This window comes from Siphateles boraxobius, unplaced genomic scaffold, assembly GCF_051911475.1.
Source record: "Siphateles boraxobius isolate OS27281-9 unplaced genomic scaffold, OSU_SipBor_1 55, whole genome shotgun sequence".
NCBI lineage: Eukaryota > Metazoa > Chordata > Actinopteri > Cypriniformes > Leuciscidae > Siphateles > Siphateles boraxobius.
This window is the reverse complement of record NW_027509181.1, coordinates 6654469-6674461: the sequence shown is the minus strand read 5'-3', so window position 1 is coordinate 6674461 and position 19993 is coordinate 6654469. Positions and strand designations below refer to the sequence as shown.

At 37.8% G+C, this 19993-nt stretch overlaps 2 protein-coding genes across 2 annotated transcripts in view; one reads left to right on the top strand and one right to left on the bottom strand.

Annotated features, from left to right (window-relative positions):
• heatr1 (HEAT repeat containing 1) overlaps positions 1 to 7394 on the bottom strand; it is a 44941-nt gene extending 37547 nt beyond the window's left edge. Inside the window, exons 1-9 of the mRNA XM_077205949.1 lie at positions 7259 to 7394; positions 6499 to 6640; positions 5947 to 6163; positions 5198 to 5339; positions 4977 to 5078; positions 4739 to 4885; positions 2219 to 2430; positions 1957 to 2087; positions 29 to 128 (exon numbers count right to left, since the gene is read on the bottom strand). Coding sequence (XP_077062064.1) covers positions 29 to 128; positions 1957 to 2087; positions 2219 to 2430; positions 4739 to 4885; positions 4977 to 5078; positions 5198 to 5339; positions 5947 to 6163; positions 6499 to 6640 — 1193 coding nt within the window. The 5' untranslated portion in view covers positions 7259 to 7394. The remainder of the gene's footprint in view (positions 1 to 28; positions 129 to 1956; positions 2088 to 2218; positions 2431 to 4738; positions 4886 to 4976; positions 5079 to 5197; positions 5340 to 5946; positions 6164 to 6498; positions 6641 to 7258) is intronic.
• Positions 7395 to 9548: 2154 nt separating this feature from the next.
• Positions 9549 to 19993, top strand: part of ppp1r9bb (protein phosphatase 1, regulatory subunit 9Bb) — a 36775-nt gene continuing 26330 nt past the window's right edge. Inside the window, exon 1 of the mRNA XM_077205959.1 lies at positions 9549 to 11334. Coding sequence (XP_077062074.1) covers positions 9931 to 11334 — 1404 coding nt within the window. The 5' untranslated portion in view covers positions 9549 to 9930. The remainder of the gene's footprint in view (positions 11335 to 19993) is intronic.

Below are 19993 nucleotides of genomic sequence, written 5' to 3'. Positions count from 1 at the left end.
AATTGTGGCTAAATTAAACCCTGCTTACTTGGCTGCAGTTTTCTCCAAGTTGTCGGACAGTTGAAGATTCTGAAGCAGGGATTCTAATAGTCCAGTACTTTGAGACAAACCTTTAATCTGCTGCTCACCTATAGGGAAACAATAAATAAACCAGTTAACCATTTGATAGCAGCGATTTTACTATGATTATTAGGTATTGAGTATGAAGGGTCCAGGTATTAGTTCCTTGATACTACCAATCAAAAGTTTTAACATTCATACTTTATTAAGAGTACTTTCCATGTTTAGATTTAGATGACACTTAAACTAAAGGCTAAAATACACTACACAACATTTGGCCATATTTTTGCAATGATTATCAGTCTGGATCATAGACTGTGACGTCACCCATAGGTTTCTAAAGAGCATTTTTGAAGCCCAAAGTGAGCGGAGCCAGCCGTCGGCATGTTGGTAGCGCATCACTCCCAGATAAACGAAAATGGGCAAAAAGGCAGGATTAGCTGAGGTGACAACTAACAGACAGCGGACAAACGGCTAGTAGTGACAGCAGCGGCAATCCACCTGTCACTCAAGTGACCACGCCCTGGCTTAATTAGTTTATCTATGTAATATCTTTTTACTCTTAATTCATTTTATAACTATCATACATCTCTTTTAATTTATTTTATAACCGTTATAATTTTCCTTGCTTTTATTTTGTGAATATTCTAATTCCTTTCTGTAAAGCAATTTGAATTGCCAGTGTATGAAATGTGCTATATAAATAAACTTGCCTTGCCTAATTATGTAGAACGTTAAGGCTTAATATAATTGAAACGGATGAGTTATAAAAAAATATATTTTTAAAAATGCACCCGTCTCACAGTTGTCATGAAGGGCAAATTAGCTATGTAGACCAAAACCACTTTTGTACCAGGCTGCAAACACATTTTTTTCTGTTGTAAAGTTGGCCATTTTAACATGGGGGATATATGGGATTGACTCTCTTTTGAATCCTGTCTCTGGCGGCCAGTCGATGATTGCAGTCAATTGCAGTTTAAGTCATTTCCGTGTTGGTTTCAAGAGAGACAGAAAGGTTGCCGCTTGGTCTGGACGCATAGTTGCCAAAAGTCAAAACCAGTCTAGATTTTCAGCATGGGCACAGACTCTTTGATTCGATCCAGGGTGAGGACATTAAATATGTTTGATATTTATTTTGATCCGATTTTAGAACACATTGATTTCATTTCTCATGCATCTCCTAGCACCAAGGTGGATGTTTCTGCGGGATTTACGGTGTGGTGGTCAGTCGTTTAGTGCATGTCTTTTTTCTCTGTAACCATTTACAAAGTCTGCAAGTTTATGATGGCCAGTGTTTTAAAATCAGTTTAGATTTTAAATGTAATGTGAAGTATTCGAGCCTTTAGAAATAATCTTTGATGCACAGGTGAATTAATGTCATGTGAAGTAATCTGCTATCATCAACAGACAAACAATGTCACACTATCTTATTATTATGGTTCCTACACAAAAAATGAATGCAGCATTTCACAAGATTTGAGAAAAGACATTTTGGCAATATACTTGTCTGACTGATTTTATACAGCTTCAACTATGAACACCTTGGAGGTCTACATTTGATCTGAAAGTCAAATTTTTACGTTTAATATTTTTAATGAAATAGCTTCGCTACTGAAGCGTTACATCATATTTCTCAGCAACGACGGGATTACATTGCTGTTTTTGAAGGTATATTGTTAGAGAGAGAAACTGCACAGATAGGTAATTCACATACAGATCTCTCTCTCAGATCAAGTACTAAATTATGTTTTGCTTGGGGAAAACACTCACTGAAATGCAAATCAATTTATAACATATATATATATATATATATATATATATATATATACACACACACACATTCCATAATTTATGGATTTTGATCTAAGTTCACACAGAGCAAAGATAAAAACCAACCATCCTGCGTCATCACAGATTGTATGAGATGGGGCAGCAGGTAACGCAGTAAGGGACTGATGTCATGGACTGTAGCTATATTCTGGAGTGTGGACACCAGGGTAGGGGTAGCAGACAGGCACCCAAATGCCCTAATGGGAAAAGACACAAAATAAATATGAATTTTAGATGCAGATAATTGTGGGAGAAATATACTAACAAATATACTGCAAATACTAGACCTATTCAAAGACAAACTAGAGAACAAATGACCAAAACTTACTTTGGACCAACTACACCTTCTTTCTGGTTCTGCAAGAGGATGATAATGCAGCTCAAACCCTCTCTGGTCAGCTGTGGCATTCGACCTAGAGACCTGCACAACAGCAAGGTCAGAGTGTCCACCAGCTGATCCTCCATCACTACCTTCACAGCCATCTGACACACGATCATGTAAGTGGCAGCAGTGTAGTCTAAAAAGTTAGATTTCAGCCCCTGGTTATGAAGGGGAAAAAGCAGAAAAATGATTTAGGTTCAGTTGCTTACATCCTTTATTGAAACAATATTGCTATCATATATTTATTTTTGTCCATTCTGTGATATTTACCTTTAAAATGTGGTAGAGAATAACTAGAATCAAGTAATTTTGAGTACATTGCATTTGCTATCATTAAATTGTATTACGTATATGGGTAATATATTGCCCCCACTGCTTGATATAGACACTGGGAACAGTTATTGACTATGTTTACATGCACATCAACACTCCGAAACTGATGGAATCTGGCAATATACCAATTAGTATTATTGAGTCATGAGAACTCTCCAGTCCGATTGACTAATTTAGTTTAAGACGATATTTATTATGCAGAGTACTTAAATGGAGCAATGTTCAAAAACAGGATGCTGTATGCCATTTTATTTTTTCTGTTCAAGTTATATTAGATTGTAGATAAATAAAAGTTTGTTAAAATTATTTTTAAAATGAGAGAAATCACTGACTATTCTGAATGTACACACAATGTAGTTGTTCTTTTCGTCTGAAAAAAAAAACCTCTAGGAAATAAAAGAAACATGCATTTACATGGAACAACGATTCCTTATTAATATCAGTTTAAAAGTCCAATCGGAATGAAAATGCTCCATGTAAACACCTCAATTGGAATAAAAGTGCCTAAACCGATCGAAATTTCAATCGGTTTCAGAGGGGAGGGATAAAACTTTTATTTTTTAATCCAATCTCTAATCCATTTGATAGATGTAAACGCTTGAAAAAATGGAAAGTTTTGCACATGTGCAATGACGTAGAAATGGCAACGATGTTTGACACACAGAACTAACTGATGTTATTAACTCTTTCCTTGCCAGCGTTTTTGAAAAAAGCACAAAGCTTCATGTGCTCGTTGTCTCCTAATCAGGACCCGGAATAAATAAATATTAAGTCGGCTTTCTAAAACAAAGAGTAGGATGGTTAGTACATGACAATAGCTTATCAAATCTCGGAGTTCAACGTGGGATTTGTAAAATGCATGCTCTGGAATGATGTGTCAGTATACAGTTTTAATCAGACCATCTTGCTCCGCAGAATCACAACCTGTAAGTATGAATAATTATTGATGCTTACATTTTCTACCAGGTGTGTGAGTCTTACTGAAATACTTCTGCTAATCAGCTGTGCGCCACTATTTACTAAAACAGTGTCTATTAACGCAGATTGTCTGTTGTTCTTACTACTTTGAGTAAAGATAAAGGATGAAGCAAGATTATTTTTACAAACGTTTATGTTACACAAACGTTTATGTTACATCAGTTATTAACGTTAGTGCTCGGCTAATGTATGCGCTGTTATTGATACAGTTCCCGCATGTGCACTGCAATAAAATAGAAATATACTTATCGGTTTGTTGATGGACATACACTTGTTAATGCTGATGGTGAGGAACTACAGTTGCAAAATCATAATGTACCTAAAAATGAGTAGCGCATCACTGAGAAACATGTTGTCCTTGCGATGCAGGTTCAGGTTGAATAACTAATTCTTCCAATGCATGGATTCCAGGCATTTTTTAAGCCCAATTTATACTTCTGCATCGAACTCACGCCGTAGCTATGTCGTAGGCTGTGTGTAGCACGCATACTATTCGACGTACCCTGACGTGCACCTCTCCAAAAATGTAACAACGCGTCAATTTTACGCAGACTCAAGCGCTGTGATTGGTCTGCAAGAGCCCCTCCCTCGGGTTTCACATGCTCCCTCTGCATGTGTAATTGCGCATCAACGTCGCAGAAGTATAAATGAAAACCAACGCGCAGTCTATAGCGAGCCGTAGAGGCTTCGCCGTAGGTCCGACACAGAAGTAGAAATCAGCCTTTAAGGTGAGAAGTGTTAGCCGTAAATAAATCATTGTGGAAAAAGTAGTAACAAAACTAATGACTCAGCATTCTGTATGGCAGCATATTGAATCATCCGAAAATAACATCGGGAAAGGACAACCACGTACACTGGAATATTCCAATGTCTACATGCATAAAAGCAAAGCACTGAATTGGGAATATGACTGCAACCTGAACATAGACTTCAAATGGAATTTGATGTGTATGTAAATAATAGTCATTGAAAAAATCTTATCAGTTGGCTACTATTAAAATTCTGAATTATTAAAGCTTATATTATATTAATGTTTCATCAAAAATAATTATACAATATTACAAAAATATAATCCATCAAAAATATCTCAAACACATATGCATATATAATATAAACTTAACCACATCTGCATTATTTACTGAATTATTGTCTTACCAGTTGTACAAATGGAAGCAGCTTGGAAATTATAGAGTTAGTTATCTTCTCCACTGCATCAAGTGTAGAAACAATGGTAGATGCATAGAAAGAGAAAATCACACGCAGTTGCGGACAGTTCCCATCCCGGAGTAATCCAGAGTATGCCTACAATATGATTCAAAGCATTAACCATAGCAGAATTACTGGATTGGCAGACTTTAACCAGCATAGATAGCTCACAGCCCAGGTTTCTTACCCTTACTGAATTTGTGACCATAGAACAAACGAAATCCATGAAGCCTAAATCCTTATAGCAGTGTGTGAGCAGAGTTCCTCGGGCAAGGGGAACACCAGGTTTCTATAGATAAAGCACAGGGTAGTTAGAAGAGACAATCACAAATGAAAGTATATCTTTCTTTACACCGACACGTTGACAACATATATGTCACTTATATGATACAAATTGATATGATTTACCTGAAGTCCATGCAGCCAGTGCCATTTGTGGGTTGGATCCTCTAGCTTTAAAAGCTGGATCACTCGTACAAACACTTTAGTCTCATGATATGGTAAAACACAAGCAATCAGGCTGTCCTTGTTGTACAGCTGAATGTGGAATCTGAAATAAAGTTCAATTTGTTAAGTGAAGATTTTTATAAGTGATAGGTTAAAATTTGTCCATGCTACAATATTATATTGCTACAATATTATATAAAAGGTGTATGATTTTATACTAGTAGTTCTCAAAACGATATTGTTGTGATAATGACCAAACCAGTGGTTTTCAGGAAGTCAGCCTACAAATGGTTTACTTCCAGCTGTCTCTTTATATTCAGCAGTATTTCAAAATCCAATAAATTACACACTTTAAACCAAGAAAATACGTAAAATAGCACAATTTTCCCAGTTTATCACACTCAAACCCCCAGTTTCACAGAGAAGGCTTAAGCCTAGTCCTAGACTACAGTGTATGTTTGAGCTGTAACTGAATGCACTGTGCACTGGCATATCTTAAAAATATGTCAGTGCCATTGTTTTGTCTCCAAGATGCACATCAGTAATGTTTTTTCTAAGGCACGTTTATAAAAGCCACGTAAAGGTTCCAATTAAACTAAAGCCTAATCCTGGCTTATTCTAAGACCTGTCTGTGAAACCAGGCCTAAATCAATAGTCTGCAAATTGTTGAATCACAAAGTGAGACTTAATGGCAAATCTACTGAATTTACCTGTGTATTAGCCATTCAATGCATTTCAGAGCAGGCTTGAGCAGAAAGTAAGGTGACAGTCGAGTAAGAAAGAGTGAGATGCTCTGGTCCAGTTTCTTGTTGACTTCTTTGGACTGAATGCTGCGCTCTAAAGTCAGAGAGGCTTGACTAAACAGAGTCTCCTGAAACTCACTGAATGCTGGATCAATTCCCATCAGCTCCTCAAGTCCTGTGCAGCCTGTTCAGAAATATCATTTACAGCAGAAATTAGGCAAGGTGAGTATTACTGCTTGATGCAATAATTATATAAGCTTGCTGGCCACAATAATTATTTACAGGTGAGCGATTAAGTTGCACTTTGTTTTACATTACGTGTATATACAGTGTACTTACCTAGGGAAGTACTTGTGAATAAAAGGTAACTAAATGGGTTTAAGGTTAGGTTTAGAAGACTATGCAGTGTTATTTAGATTTGATTACTTAATTCAATTTCTGTACTCTACCAAGCTTTAATGTGTCCGTAGAGGGTTGGAGGAAAAACAAGAAAAAGCTCTGGTAAGACAAGCAACTCACCCAGTGCATAGAAGGTGCTGCGGTCCATGGTAGCAGCATCTTTAGGGTCAAAGAGCACAGAGGCCACCTCTCTCCGACTGAGCAGATTCGAGTCATTCTGGGGCAAAGCCAGCCGCTTCAACTGATGTGCTAATGATGTCATCTAGAGACATGTGATAATAAAATAACTTGTTTTTACACAAATTAACCAACCATTCTACAGTTTCAGTGGATAAATCTCAATGTTATATATTGTATCAAAGGTCATATTTCACCTCAAAATAAAAGATATTTTACATGAAGAACTTTAGTTTAAGTAAGGTATTTATTTGCATCGCGATATTATGTAATGATGAGATTAACCTCATAACTTTTTAGTTTCATTTTCATTGCGGTTATCATAGGATTTCTCATTAGTATAATACAATTGCGAAAAAACAACCTGAAATCATTTTCATATATTTTGACCGGTGAAAAAAGGACTTGGAAAATGGACATATTCTTGACAGGCTAACGTTAGATAAGATTTGCCGCATAAGTTATGTGGTGGACCACAAAACGTACTTAAACTGATAAGTTACAACAAAACAAAACAGACGAAGATGTTTCAATTACAATCAAAATGACCTATGCGAATAGGTCTTTTGGGCTGCTAAAGCACTTTCTTTGCATACAATCAGGCTATAGCGACACATGATGGCAAAGTTATTTTCATAAAATATCAAATGTTTTGATCCAGTTTATCTGTTTAATAGTCGTACCAGTAAATATATGCTCATACCTTTGGTTTCAGTTATTACAGCAGTGTCCACGTGTGTGAGCCTGGCAGCCTGCAAGTGTATATTTCCCTCTCTGGTTTGTTTTCGGTGGCAGATGAATCAGTTTATGTTGTTATACCGCCACCTAGTGCATCGGATGGTCTCTTTGGTGTTACTGCCACCTGCTGTCTCACTTTTACTTAATATATTAAAATTCCTTTCAGTCCTTTCCTTAAAAGTCCTTTCAGTCCAGTCCAGTCCTCTTTAGCAAATAAAAAAATATATATTTCCGTCATTGGTCATTTGCACATTCATACTATAGCCTACTTTTTTACAATACTTATTCAGAGCAGCGCAGCGCCATGACGGGAAAGTAAGGCTGTGATGGAAAGACTCACCATGTTTTCAATGGAATCTGCTGTAAAATGCTCCTAGATCACTTATAATTTTCCACAGCTCATGTTGTCTAGATTTTTTTATCTACTGAAATTATTTGGAAAGACATTTTTTGCAGTGTTTCGTAAGCAGAACAATCCATGTCTCTATCTGATATGTGATAAGTCTATCACAGCCCCGCAAGATGACGCTGCTAAGTATAAGGTCTATTTTCTATAATAGCATACCTATTTCCCGTAGCTGATTCTTCAACTCTTGCCTGTCTAGTTTAAATGTCTTGCATGATATAGGATATAGATGTGCTTATAATTGTTTGCTCCTCCTGACAGTCAGATGTTTTCCTATAACATGAAGAGTTTGTTTAGCTTGCAATACCTTCAGTCTACGGTCTACGTGTTAGTTCCTTTTATTTCCCTTTTTACTCTCCATACATTTTAGTATCATGTCTCCCTTTAATTTCATCGGATGGGTTTGAGCGATCAGTGGCAAAATATGTGTGAAAACCCACAAGAGGGCGCCGTGCAGATAAACATAGTTAAAGTCATTATTGCATTTTCGTTGAACTATTATATTTTTCACACCAATAGCTTCAGCATCCCAATATATATATATATATATATATATATATATATATATATATATATATATATATATATATATATATATATATATGATAAAGAACCACAGAAGAATATATATATATATATATATATATATATATATATATATAATTGTTAAATTTAAACATTGATATTATGACAATCTTATCCATTCTAAAAAAGATGGTTCTTTAAAGGTTATTTAGTAACATTTCTATTTAGAACCGTATCGTCTTGAAGAACCCTTTATGCTGAAATTGTTCTTCTTTGTGTTAGAGTTTAGGGTCAGTAAAAAATAAAAGTAGCCTACCTAATTGACACAACATGCTGTTTTAAAAAAAGGGACTAGAGGACTAAAAAAAAACAATGTTAATAAATAATACATAAAAATAATAGTAATAATAGTAATATTAATAATTTGAAGTTACTAATATATTAATATTAATAGAATTAAATATGTTTGTAAAGGTTATTTATAACACCATTAAGGTCCTATAGTCTATAGCACGTTCAAAGCATGGATCTTTATGGAAATTTATAAAAAGGGTTCTATTTATCACCAAAAAGGGTTCTGTTAGTGTTACAAGCCGAAGAACCTTAATTTGATTTAGAACCATTTTTCTTATACTCAAAATGACCTCCCAGCAGTTTAACAGTCATCTTTGAAATAACAACACAACACAACACAACACATTTATTCAATGTTTCATAAAATGTTGAAAATATGGTAGCACATCTTGTCATGTAGTCAAAACCTAATATAAAAATATTTTTATGTAGAGCTGTAGTGGAGATATGTAGCAACTAAGCTGTAGTAGCAAATGGAATTCAAGTGATTTGGCAATTTTCCTATGACTGGTTTCAAACAGTTATTTTGCATACACTTACAATGATTTTGACTCAGTGATTGCATTGCAAAAATGAAAAAAAAAATAATAATCTGACAAAACAATAGAATTTATGGGATTTTAATCTACATATAAAAACCTTTTGGCTACAAAAAAGAGAAACCTTTTATTTGTTATTTTAATTTATCATATTGGTAGCCTATAGGTAGCTTACTTATAAAAATACAACATCCAGAATTTGCAAATGCATCATGTGAGTTAGCAAGTATAATATAATATGATATAATATAATATAATGGCCTACACAGTAAACACTAAAATGGACAACTGAAAACCTATTGTTGGGTCTCAGTGGTAGGGTATATTTTACGGAGCCCCGGTATGAGGAATTAAAGTGTGACCCTTTAAAAATCTATTGCGAGGGTGTGAAATCAGACGCGCTCTATGACCCTGTATCTCTGCGCTGCTGCAGCACCAGTGGGAAAGGCAGAAATCTGCAGCTGACTACATCAAGAGATAAAAACGATCCGGATTATAAATGCACAATCTGTCGTGAAAAACCAGGGCGCATCGCTGTTCTAGTTTCTCCTTTAGTCTTTCACGAATGCATGTGTGATTTACACATTAATCAGCGTTTTTTTTCTCTCTCACAGACGGAAAGATGGTGCGGTGTCTGTGCCATGCCGCTGACGGACACTCTACGCGCATTCATGGGAATTAACTCACTGTTCTCTTCATCATATTCCAGGGCACATTATTGTTCATCAGCGACAGTTTTGTCCTGACAAAAGCGTCTGGGCCAACGACTCAGAGATGCTGTTATCGCATCGCCTCGGAGAAGCCTAACAGACCATGATGAAGACCGAATCCTCATCCTCCTCCAAGCCAGCGAGCACCACCGCGCTCCGCAGCGCCTCTCCTCACCGCAACGCGTACGAGGCAGCGGGCATTCACGCGTTGAAGCCGGCGAACGATATCTTAAATAACGGCGACGCTCAGGATGGCAAGCCGAAGCCCACCAGCCGCGGTCGCACGTACGGCTCGAACGTGCACCGCATCAAGAACATGTTCATGCAGATGGGCGCATCCTCACCCACCGAGGCTGAAGACCCGCAAAAGACGAACGGCGACGGCAAAGCGGTGCGTCTCACGCTACCGCGAGCTGGCAGCTTGAACGAGAACGTGGATCACAGCGCGCTGCTCAAACTGGGATCCAGCGTCTCCGAGCGCGTCAACCGCTTCGATAGCAAAACGGACGCGTCGCCCAGGTACTCCAAGCTGCAGGAGACGAGGAAGATCTTTGAGCAGCAGCAGCTGCAGGAGAAGCAAGCGGCTTCCAATCGCGTATTACTGAAAAAAGAACGCGCCGCGGGCTTTCAAGATGCGTCGCGTTTGGACGTGGTCGCGCGCTTTAACGGCAGCACGGAGTCGTTGGATAGCCTGGACGCGATCGGCGGGACCGTCGAGGCTGTGTCGCCCACCGTCAGCCAGCTCAGTGCTGTGTTCGAGCGGGCCGCCGAGCTGCGGAACAACCTGCACCGGCTGTCCAACACGCCCCCGCTGCCTCTGCCTCTGCGCGGGGTCACCGGCCGGGTCGGTGCGCTCAACTCCAAAATCATCACCAAACGGGTACGCGCCATTCCTTCAGGGGCAAACAAGGAGGATGGGGTTAACCAACACCAGACGGAAAAAGATGGGAGGTTTAGCACCATTAATGGAGCATCTGAGCTTCAGGACAGTCTCACATGTTTGGATAAGGAGTCCTTGGAAGAGAAAAAAACAGTGGAAAAGGATGAATCTAGTGCCAATGAATCTAATACTCTAGATAAGTGTAAGCAAGGACAGGTCAATGCCACAGAGACTAAAGGTACTCTTATTTCTGCTGATGTCCATAGTTTGGGAAATGGGGGAGTTACTTTCAATGGAGAGGCCCTTGAGAGAGACACTGTGGAGTCTGTCATCAACAGCACTGGAAGGAAGGGCGAAGATGGACACCCTCGTCCATCAGTGGGGGTCAGTAAGAAGGAGGATGACGATGATGGTACTCTGAAGGAGGATTACTCTACGGCTGATTTGGTGGATATCAGTGCCTACAGCGCAGTAGGAGAAGACTCTGGTGGTAGCCAGCTTGAGGATGAGGAGGATGAAGATGATGTATATGAGCCAGAGTCCAGCTGCTCTGAGATTACTGGATTACCTACGGAGGAGGATCCGCCCCCGAGCCGGAAAATTAAATTCAGCATTGCGCCCATCAAGGTGAGTTTATACAAATGAAAATTTCACCACATATTAAAAATTCTTTCATCATTTACACACCTTCATAAGATTCCAAACCAGTATGAAGTTCTTTCTTCTTCAGAATGCAAAATTAGATATTTTGCAGAACATCTAAGATGAAGAAGTGGTTCTCAATCAGGGTGACGAGGCAAACTTCCAATTGGGCCTCAGGATAATATAAAAGCATTACAATTAATTCATTGATATTATTAAAAAAAAAAAAAAAAATTATTGGTTTTATATATATTTATATATATTACCAATTACCAATTAAAATGTTAAAAAACATAAAGGTGTAAACGGAAATCATGTTTCTTTTTTTCATCTTAATAACCACTATTTATATTGAAAAGCACACAGTTCTTGAAACTGAAACCACAAAATAAATAAATAAATTAATTTCTTTAATATATCATTACTTCCAGTTTCTGTTGATAAAAAAGCTACTTTGCCATGATTACAGCAGAAATATATAAAATAGTCTAATGTGGGCCAAACCGTTATGCTGGACATTGACAGGAGGCGTTCAGATCGAACATGTTGAGAAGTTCCACTGATCAAGCTAAAAAAAAACAACAACTTTTAAATAGTGCACTATATAGCTACTCCAGGTCTTATGGTGACACATGATTGCTTTATGTGGAGAACAGATCAAAATGTAAATAATTTACAGAAAATCATCACCAAACACCCTTCGTAGTTGGTACATTTGAATTATGAATAATATTTGAGAGTTATGATGGAGGGGAACATGTACAGTTTATGTATATTTTGTAGTTTAAGTACACTAATATTTAACAAGAAATTAGGACACTGACCATGTTTTCAGGTAGGATCATTTTTTTGCACATTAAAAAGTATACTTGAAGCAAAGTATTTCGATTAATCTGTATTCAAATGAACTGTGTTTTGTGTTTGTATTTTATGGTTCTTTTTATTTTCATATTCATTAAAGTGAATGAGATGGGTCTGGTTCACTTAAAATGGTCGCCTGGGGACTGGTGTAGTATGTGTTGGACTGTGTGAATGAATGAACTACATTATATAATTCAGTCTGTTATGTATTGGTTCTTGTAGAAGCTTTGGCCTCTAGTTGGTACGCTTTTAGAGGCTGCAGACTGGTACAGACTGAATGAGCTGAATAGAATATAACATAATCCAGACCGTCAGTTGGTTTGTCTTGGCATCTATTCTTTCCCAAGGGCTTCCTCTTTGTGATTAGGGGTGACATTTATCCAGGACAAATGCTGACCTGACATCAGTGGCTGAGGTAACAAACATACCTCAGACAATGTGTCTGATCAGTGCTTGTGACCAGGATGTAGTTCTGTCTATATCTCTATGAACATGAAACTGAACCAACATTTACCAAAAGATCCTTTCAGGACCCTGGGTCCAATAAAATTGTCTCTAGAATTAAGAATGTCACCCCCCCTAAACTATACAACCTGGACCAACTAACAATAGCAAGAGGAAAATCATGGGTCATCTTTGGATGCTCTGCCTTTTTGTGGCAATCTGAAGAAAACTGTTGGCTATTGGCTGTTTAAAATACTCACCAATAACATCTGTGAAAAAGAAGTACACTTTAGCTTAGCGTGCTTGTTATGAATCCATAACTGTTGGATCCAATTGTCGGCACAGCATTGTCTTTTAGTTTCAATCTTTATGAAAATGGTGCGTCAAATTGTGCCTTGTTTGTAAACGAATCTGGGGTAATTTTTTTTATTTTTTTATTAAGTGATCAAAGGACCAGGTTCTTACAGACACGGTCTGGAACTTCATTAAAATAATAAAGTGCATCCACTGTTTCCTAATGTTGGGATCAGAAGGAAGGCAATGCATAACTGTTTTTCCAGAACTTGGCACTGCACAGCATCTTGTTGTATTCGGAGCCATCTTTATCGTTTGGTTTCTGCATTGACCTGCGTTTGCGTCTCTCCTTATTTACCAAATACATCCGCGAATCAGTGGGCTTTGAATCCAGTGCTAGATAGGCAGTGATGTAGAAGCAGGCGTTGATCTTCTTCTGAAGAGGCGGTGTTTACCTTATTACATCATAAAGTAGCACATTCCACATCCTGTCGTTCAAATGGATTGGCTTCAATATAAGCGTTTTTTAGACTAACGAGAAAGTTTTAAGCTCTGAAACTTACAGGATGTTTTTATAGTATAATGACCTCTTAAATGTCAAAAGATCAAGGGAATTTTGATTTCTCAGTTCATGACCCCTTTAAAGGGTTAGTTCACCCAAAAATGAAAATTCTGGCATTAATTCCTCACCCTAGCCTGGCAAGCCAGACCTATCAAGATGTTAGGTCTGGGAACTCACAATTGGCATACCTCAATACGAGGGGCGGGATAAATAGTTGTCTTTCAAAATTCCCTCTGCACGCAATAGGACAGCGCTACAACCAACCAGAGCAACGGACGGCTGTGGCTGAGTGAGTCCCATGCGTTTTTCCACCAGTGGAGCTAGTTGATATATTAAACTTTTGCCGTATCCGGTCGTCAAAACTGCGAACACATCTTCCTTTTTTTAAGAATGACTTAAGTAACGTTCTCTTAACTCCAAGTCATCCAGAGTCGCGACCAAAGCCGATTCGAAAGACTGCTGTTCGCCAGCAGCATCTTCTTTGTTTTCAAGTAGCAGGGAAATCACCTATGGAAATCACGCGGAACCGTCACAACTCTGCTGTCATTATGTTAAGCCCGCCCACCAACTCTGTACACGATGTGATTGGCCTGACCAGAGTTTGGTTTTTCCAGCTCGAATGCCAACGGAGAGTTGCTAGACCACACTTGCTGCAAAATAATTTTTGCTGCCGCTAGGGTGCGTCTAGATTTCTAGGCTATGCTCACCCTCATGTCGTTCCAAACCCGTAAGACCAGAAAGGTAGTGAAGACATCAGGCATGTTCGACGTGAACCGGCGCTGGACAGACCGATCGGTGAATGTTTTTCAATCGCTCTCGGGGTACTTTGATGTCATAAACCCGTCGGTCTGTGCAGCACCGTTTCAAGTCGAACAAGCCTATTATTAAAATAGTCCATGTGCAATTTCATTATTAGTTCTATTGTCTCTGAAATATGGTTAAAGGGACATTGTGGAATGTCCCAAAATAGAGGAATTTCTCCCATCTAGCGGTGAAATTGTATTTTGCATTCAAACGAATTGTGCTCTCCAGCACCTCGCTTTTTCAAATGCGTGTTGCATCTACTGTAACTGTCATGTACCAAAAAGCTATAACAGGATGTCTTCTAATAGCACTTCGTTGAGTTTTCCTTCGGGTGAACAGGTTTGTTATTTCAAACAAACTGCAACGTGGCAAAACGAACAAATGAATGTTACAGTATGAATAATAACAGTGCAATGCAGCCTTTTAAACTTGCCGGGGCAGTGACTATCACTATCATAGTTTTTCAAGATGGCGGAACGACATGGAAGCCTCCGTGGACCTACCCGTCACATGTATATATAGATAATAAATTCTTCGTTTACGAGGATAAGTCAGATAATTGGCAGAGGTATTTGTACACCATTGAGGACATATTTATGAATAAAAATATTGATTTTAGATAATAAAATACCTAAAAAAAAACTACACATAGTCCCTTTAAAGTGTACTACCAAATCTAGTGAAAAGCATTTATGTTAAACTAAAATATACTTAATTTCTATTGAAACTATTTTGTTAAAATTTTGTAATTACACATTTGTAACAATGAAGTTACATTTCAGTGCATTTAAAATATATTATTTTTAAATGTAATATTGAATAACACACTACAGATAAAATGATAAATTATCATCCAAATAAATGTACTTCTTTAAAGCATGACATTTGATAATTTGATTTTGTTACAAAATGCACTTTTAAAAAAGGTGTGCCTTGAAAGTGTACTATCTTTAAGTACACTTAATTGGCCTTTTAGTTCTTTAAAATTATATTATCTGTAAAAAAAAAAGTAAAAAAAAAAAGTAAAAAAAAAAACTTTTAAGATCTGATGTACAGTACACATTAAGTGCTCATTCAGTACAATTATACATACTTCTTTTTGTAGTCTTAGTTTTAAGATTTACATAATATTACCCATGTTTTAATCTGGGATGAACATTTATTTTGGAGAAGTATTTTGGACAAGTAAACATTAAATGGATCAAAACACTAAAATGGATTAAAAGTCTAAAAAGGTTTTAATGTCAATGTAAAGCTACATTTTTGAAAATTAATTCAACTTACATTATTGGACAAATAAGAACATTCAAAAATCTTTTTCCATAATATATAATTATAAATATATAGCCTATGCATTAAGTAATTATGAGCTTGCCTAAAAGCGTCAACATGCACCCACATTGTGCATCTGAGAGAAAGGTGTGAGTCTTTCAGATGCAGGGAATGTGAAAACATGATTAACCCCCTCCTGTAAGTGATATGAGTAAAAATAGCTGACCTATGAATAGAAGAAAGTGAGGGGTAGATTTCTGGTGGATCTGATAGATAGGAGAAACCCACGGAGAAACAGTAGCTCATTTAAAACAAATGCTGATGCTCTTTTTGAGAACCAAACTCACAATGATCCTGTAGTATCCTGTAGTAAAGTATTTTTTTAAATAATCCAGAAAAAAAAGAAATTGAAGGAAAAAAGATAGAAAAGATTCAATGTTGAAGTATTACAATATAAAAATATATTACAAACTTTGTAAACAAATGTATGATTAATTAGTCTTTTTTTTAAAAAAAATTGTATTAAATGTTTTTACTTTTAAATATTTCATATTAATATTACTTTTTAACTTTTCAAATGTTATTTTATGTTTGTGCTTTTAGAAATGGATCTTTACTATCCCTAGTCATTTAGATTTTATCCTAATTTTGAGCAGGTGCTTTCTGCAAATGTAACTGTTGCAAGTGTAATTTTAATGTATATTTATACATATCAGGGTGTAATTCGTTACAGTTACATCGTGCACTTTCATCCACGTGTGTGTGTGTGTGTTATAATTACGGTGTAACTTTTGGGAAACCTTAAAGGCAGGGTACGCGATTTGTTCCAAAACATTTTTGTTATGCTGGTTGAAAGTCTCTTCACATCCTATCAGCAATCACTAAGTGAAGTGGCCTAAGTGTATTTATATGTATATATATCATCTGTGGAAGGCATAGGACCATAAAATGATCATCCAATCATTACATTTGGTCAATTGTGTGTATTTTCATACCTCCGCGCACCCTGCTCGCATAGACATCACATGCCATCAATGCATTTCATGTTGTGCAGAGTTAGACAGACATCAGTCCATGAACAGCAGCCACCTTTTACAGTTCGTCCTGAACCAAAACAACAAGCTTATATTCTACGTTCACTCCATAACCAAACCTGTGACGTAATACTCGGAGCAGTTCATGACTCAAATTTATGAGTTTCAATGGCTACACTATCAACGGCAAAATGAAACTGCAGCAGTCAGGTGGTGAAGGTCAGAGCTCTTTAAGTTGTTTATGTTAATTATTATTGTAACGTTATGTGCTTTGAGACATTAGGTAGTTTAACGCCATATAAAACTTAATATTTTATATAATGTTTTTATATAATATTTTATCCTGTGGTCAGTTCAATTACTTTTAGGATTTGGGTGTTTTAAATGTGATGCACTTATTATTAAAGAATATAAGTTGTGTGCGCTCTTTTTTTTGCTTTTGTCAAAGTAAAGATATTAATATTAATCATAATAATTTCATTTTCAGCGATGACTGAGGTCTTTCTGCAGAAATGTCATGATACATAAAGTAAACAGTTTTTGTGTTTTAAGTTGATTATTTGTTGTATAAAGTTTTTAAATGCTCGAGCTATTTATACGTTAAAATTATTATTTTAGTTATATTTGATTAATTAAATGTCTTATTGCTTTTCATAAAGAGAAATGGACATTTCACTTGTTTAAGTCTTTGTATTAAACGTTTATTATGAATTTCATATGATTAAGTACAGTATTTGACATATGTCATACATCTGTCTTTAAGTGCTATTCGTAACAACACGAACATGAAGGAAATAATATTATCACATAGTACAGTCAAATGGGAAACACTTTAAAACACAGTCGGTTACACATTTATTAATTTTTAATTAATATTTAATTAATTAAAATTAAAAAGTTGTATAACTTTGAACTAACAATGAACTATTGTGTTTGTATCCATTAACATTAAAGATGAATAATAAATAATGCTCATTGTACATCATGTGTCACTGTCACCTGTTAGTCACCATCTGCACTACATGTCCCATCATCCTCTCCGGCTCACACCTGCACGCACTCCACCATTACCCGCTCCTGCCAGCGATCATCATCTTCATCACTCACCGTGTTCAACTGTTATCACCTTGTCTTCATTGTTCATCTGTGTATTTAGGTTCCTCTTTCTTAAGCTCCTCTAACTTTCAATATGGATATACCCGCTGTCCTCCTTTTGTGTTTAGAGCAGGGGGAACAAACATTGGAGGACCACATGTGGACCTTCCTCGAGACTGCATATTTGATTCACTACCCGGACTTCTGCCTCTGCACATTCTACGAGGTGAGCTTGAACGGCTCATGCAGAGAGCAGTTGACCGGAGAAGGTCCGCGGGATAATTTCGCTGCCTTTGTGGAGTGGGTGCTGGCGAGCTGTAACTCTCCCTTCATTGTCTGCCTATGAGAAGAGGATCTCGCAAGCGCCCTTCCAGAGTCTCATCCCGCCGAGACCGCCCGCCACACCAGTCCTGTCGAGCCCGAGACTGTTCACGTTCGGGGCAGCCGCGCCTGAACCCTTGCCAAAGATGGCCACCGCCATACCGCCTGAGTCCTCAATTTGTCCCTGAGCCTAAACCCATAGCTCCACCCAAGAAAATTTTGGGGTGGGGAGGGGCTATACGTCTTCGGCCTTAGAGGCCAGACCAGGCTCCCACGGACTGGCCACGAAGGCTGATCCGCCATGGTCGCCTGAAGTGTCGTCTCCGTCATGGCCGCTTGCACAGCCTGCTCCGCCCTGGCCTTCCAAACTGCCGGTACCGTCCTGGAGTCATCAGTCCCTGGTGACCCTCCTGAAGAAGATTCCAGGACGCCCACCCCCTCCTCCCTAGTTTCACCATCTACGGCGCGAGAACGCACCTACCGGCAGGGGGGAATACTGTCACTGTCACCTGGTAGTCACCGTCTGCACTACATGTCCCGTCATCCTCTCCGGCTCAAACCTGCACGCACTCCCCCATTACCCGCACCTGGCAGCAAACATAGACATCACTCACAGTGTTCAGCTGTTATCACCTTGTCTTCATTTTTCATCTGTGTATTTAAATTACGGGACGGAGAGCATTTTTAAAGAAAAATGCAGTTTTCAAATGTATCCGGATTGATGTAGATGTAGCCTAAGTGTATTTGTGGAGTGTTTTGAACATGCTGTAAAACAGGGGCGTTTCTGGGGACAGCACAAGTAGGACACACCAAAAAATGTGACTGCCCCCGAAAAATGGGGACGTCTGGTCACCCTAGTCCAAAGGTAGGCAAGTTTGGTCCTAGAGAGCCGCTGTCCTGCAGAGTTTGGCTCCAACCCTTAAAAAACCCTCACCTACCTATAGCCTTAGTAATCCTGAAGACATTGATTCAGGTGTGTTTGATTAGGGTTGGAGCTAATCTCTGCAGGACAGTGGCTCTCTGACCGAACTTGCCTACCCCTGCCCTAGTCAAATGCTGCTCCCGGAGGGCCACCTTCCAGCACTACAACTTTTGTTCCTTTTCACACAAATTGGGATTGCAGGGTAAGATTATTGATTAATACTGTGTTCCTTGTATAACACTATGATATGACCTCAAAAGACTTTTATAGTACATGATTTGTAAACTAATACATTATTGTTTGCATCACATATTCCACTTCATGTGTATGGCTTTTGTGAAGTATAGAACTTGATTGGTAGCTCAACTTGGTACAATATTGCACTATGAGTCTTGTTAAAACGATATCAAAGACTTGTAGAAGCAAGATAAAATGGCATTGGTTGCTTCAACAATTGTACTTTTTTATGTGTTTTTGCTCACATTATTGGTTAAGTGGTAACAGTTTATCTTGATGGTCCCTTTTGAACATTCTGTTAACTACAAGTAATGTTGCACCTATGTGTCAACTAACTCTCATTAGAGTATTAATAGACCTCCATCAGACATTCTACTGACTATAAGTAACTTTGCAACTTCATGTCTGTCAACTTATTCTAACCCTAACCTAACAGTCTACTAATACTCGACTAACACTCTAATGAGAGTTAATAGACATAGGTGCAACGTTACTTATAGTGAATGTGTTAAAGGAACCATCAAAATAAAGTGTAACCGGTTAAGTTTAGGTTAGGGTTTACCGTTGGGGGTACGTTAATTTCAAACACGATTAATGTTTTAAACATGCTTTAACCTTTTACTGCAACTTGCCGGACATTTCGTTTCTGAACTTCTGTGATACGTGAATTAATCAACATGATACAATGGTGCCACGGTCACATTTAACTGTTTCTGAGAAAACTAAATTTGTGGCATTCTCTGGTCATTTCACTTGAGTCATGTATTTCCAATGAGCCTGGGTTGAAAAGTCTACTTT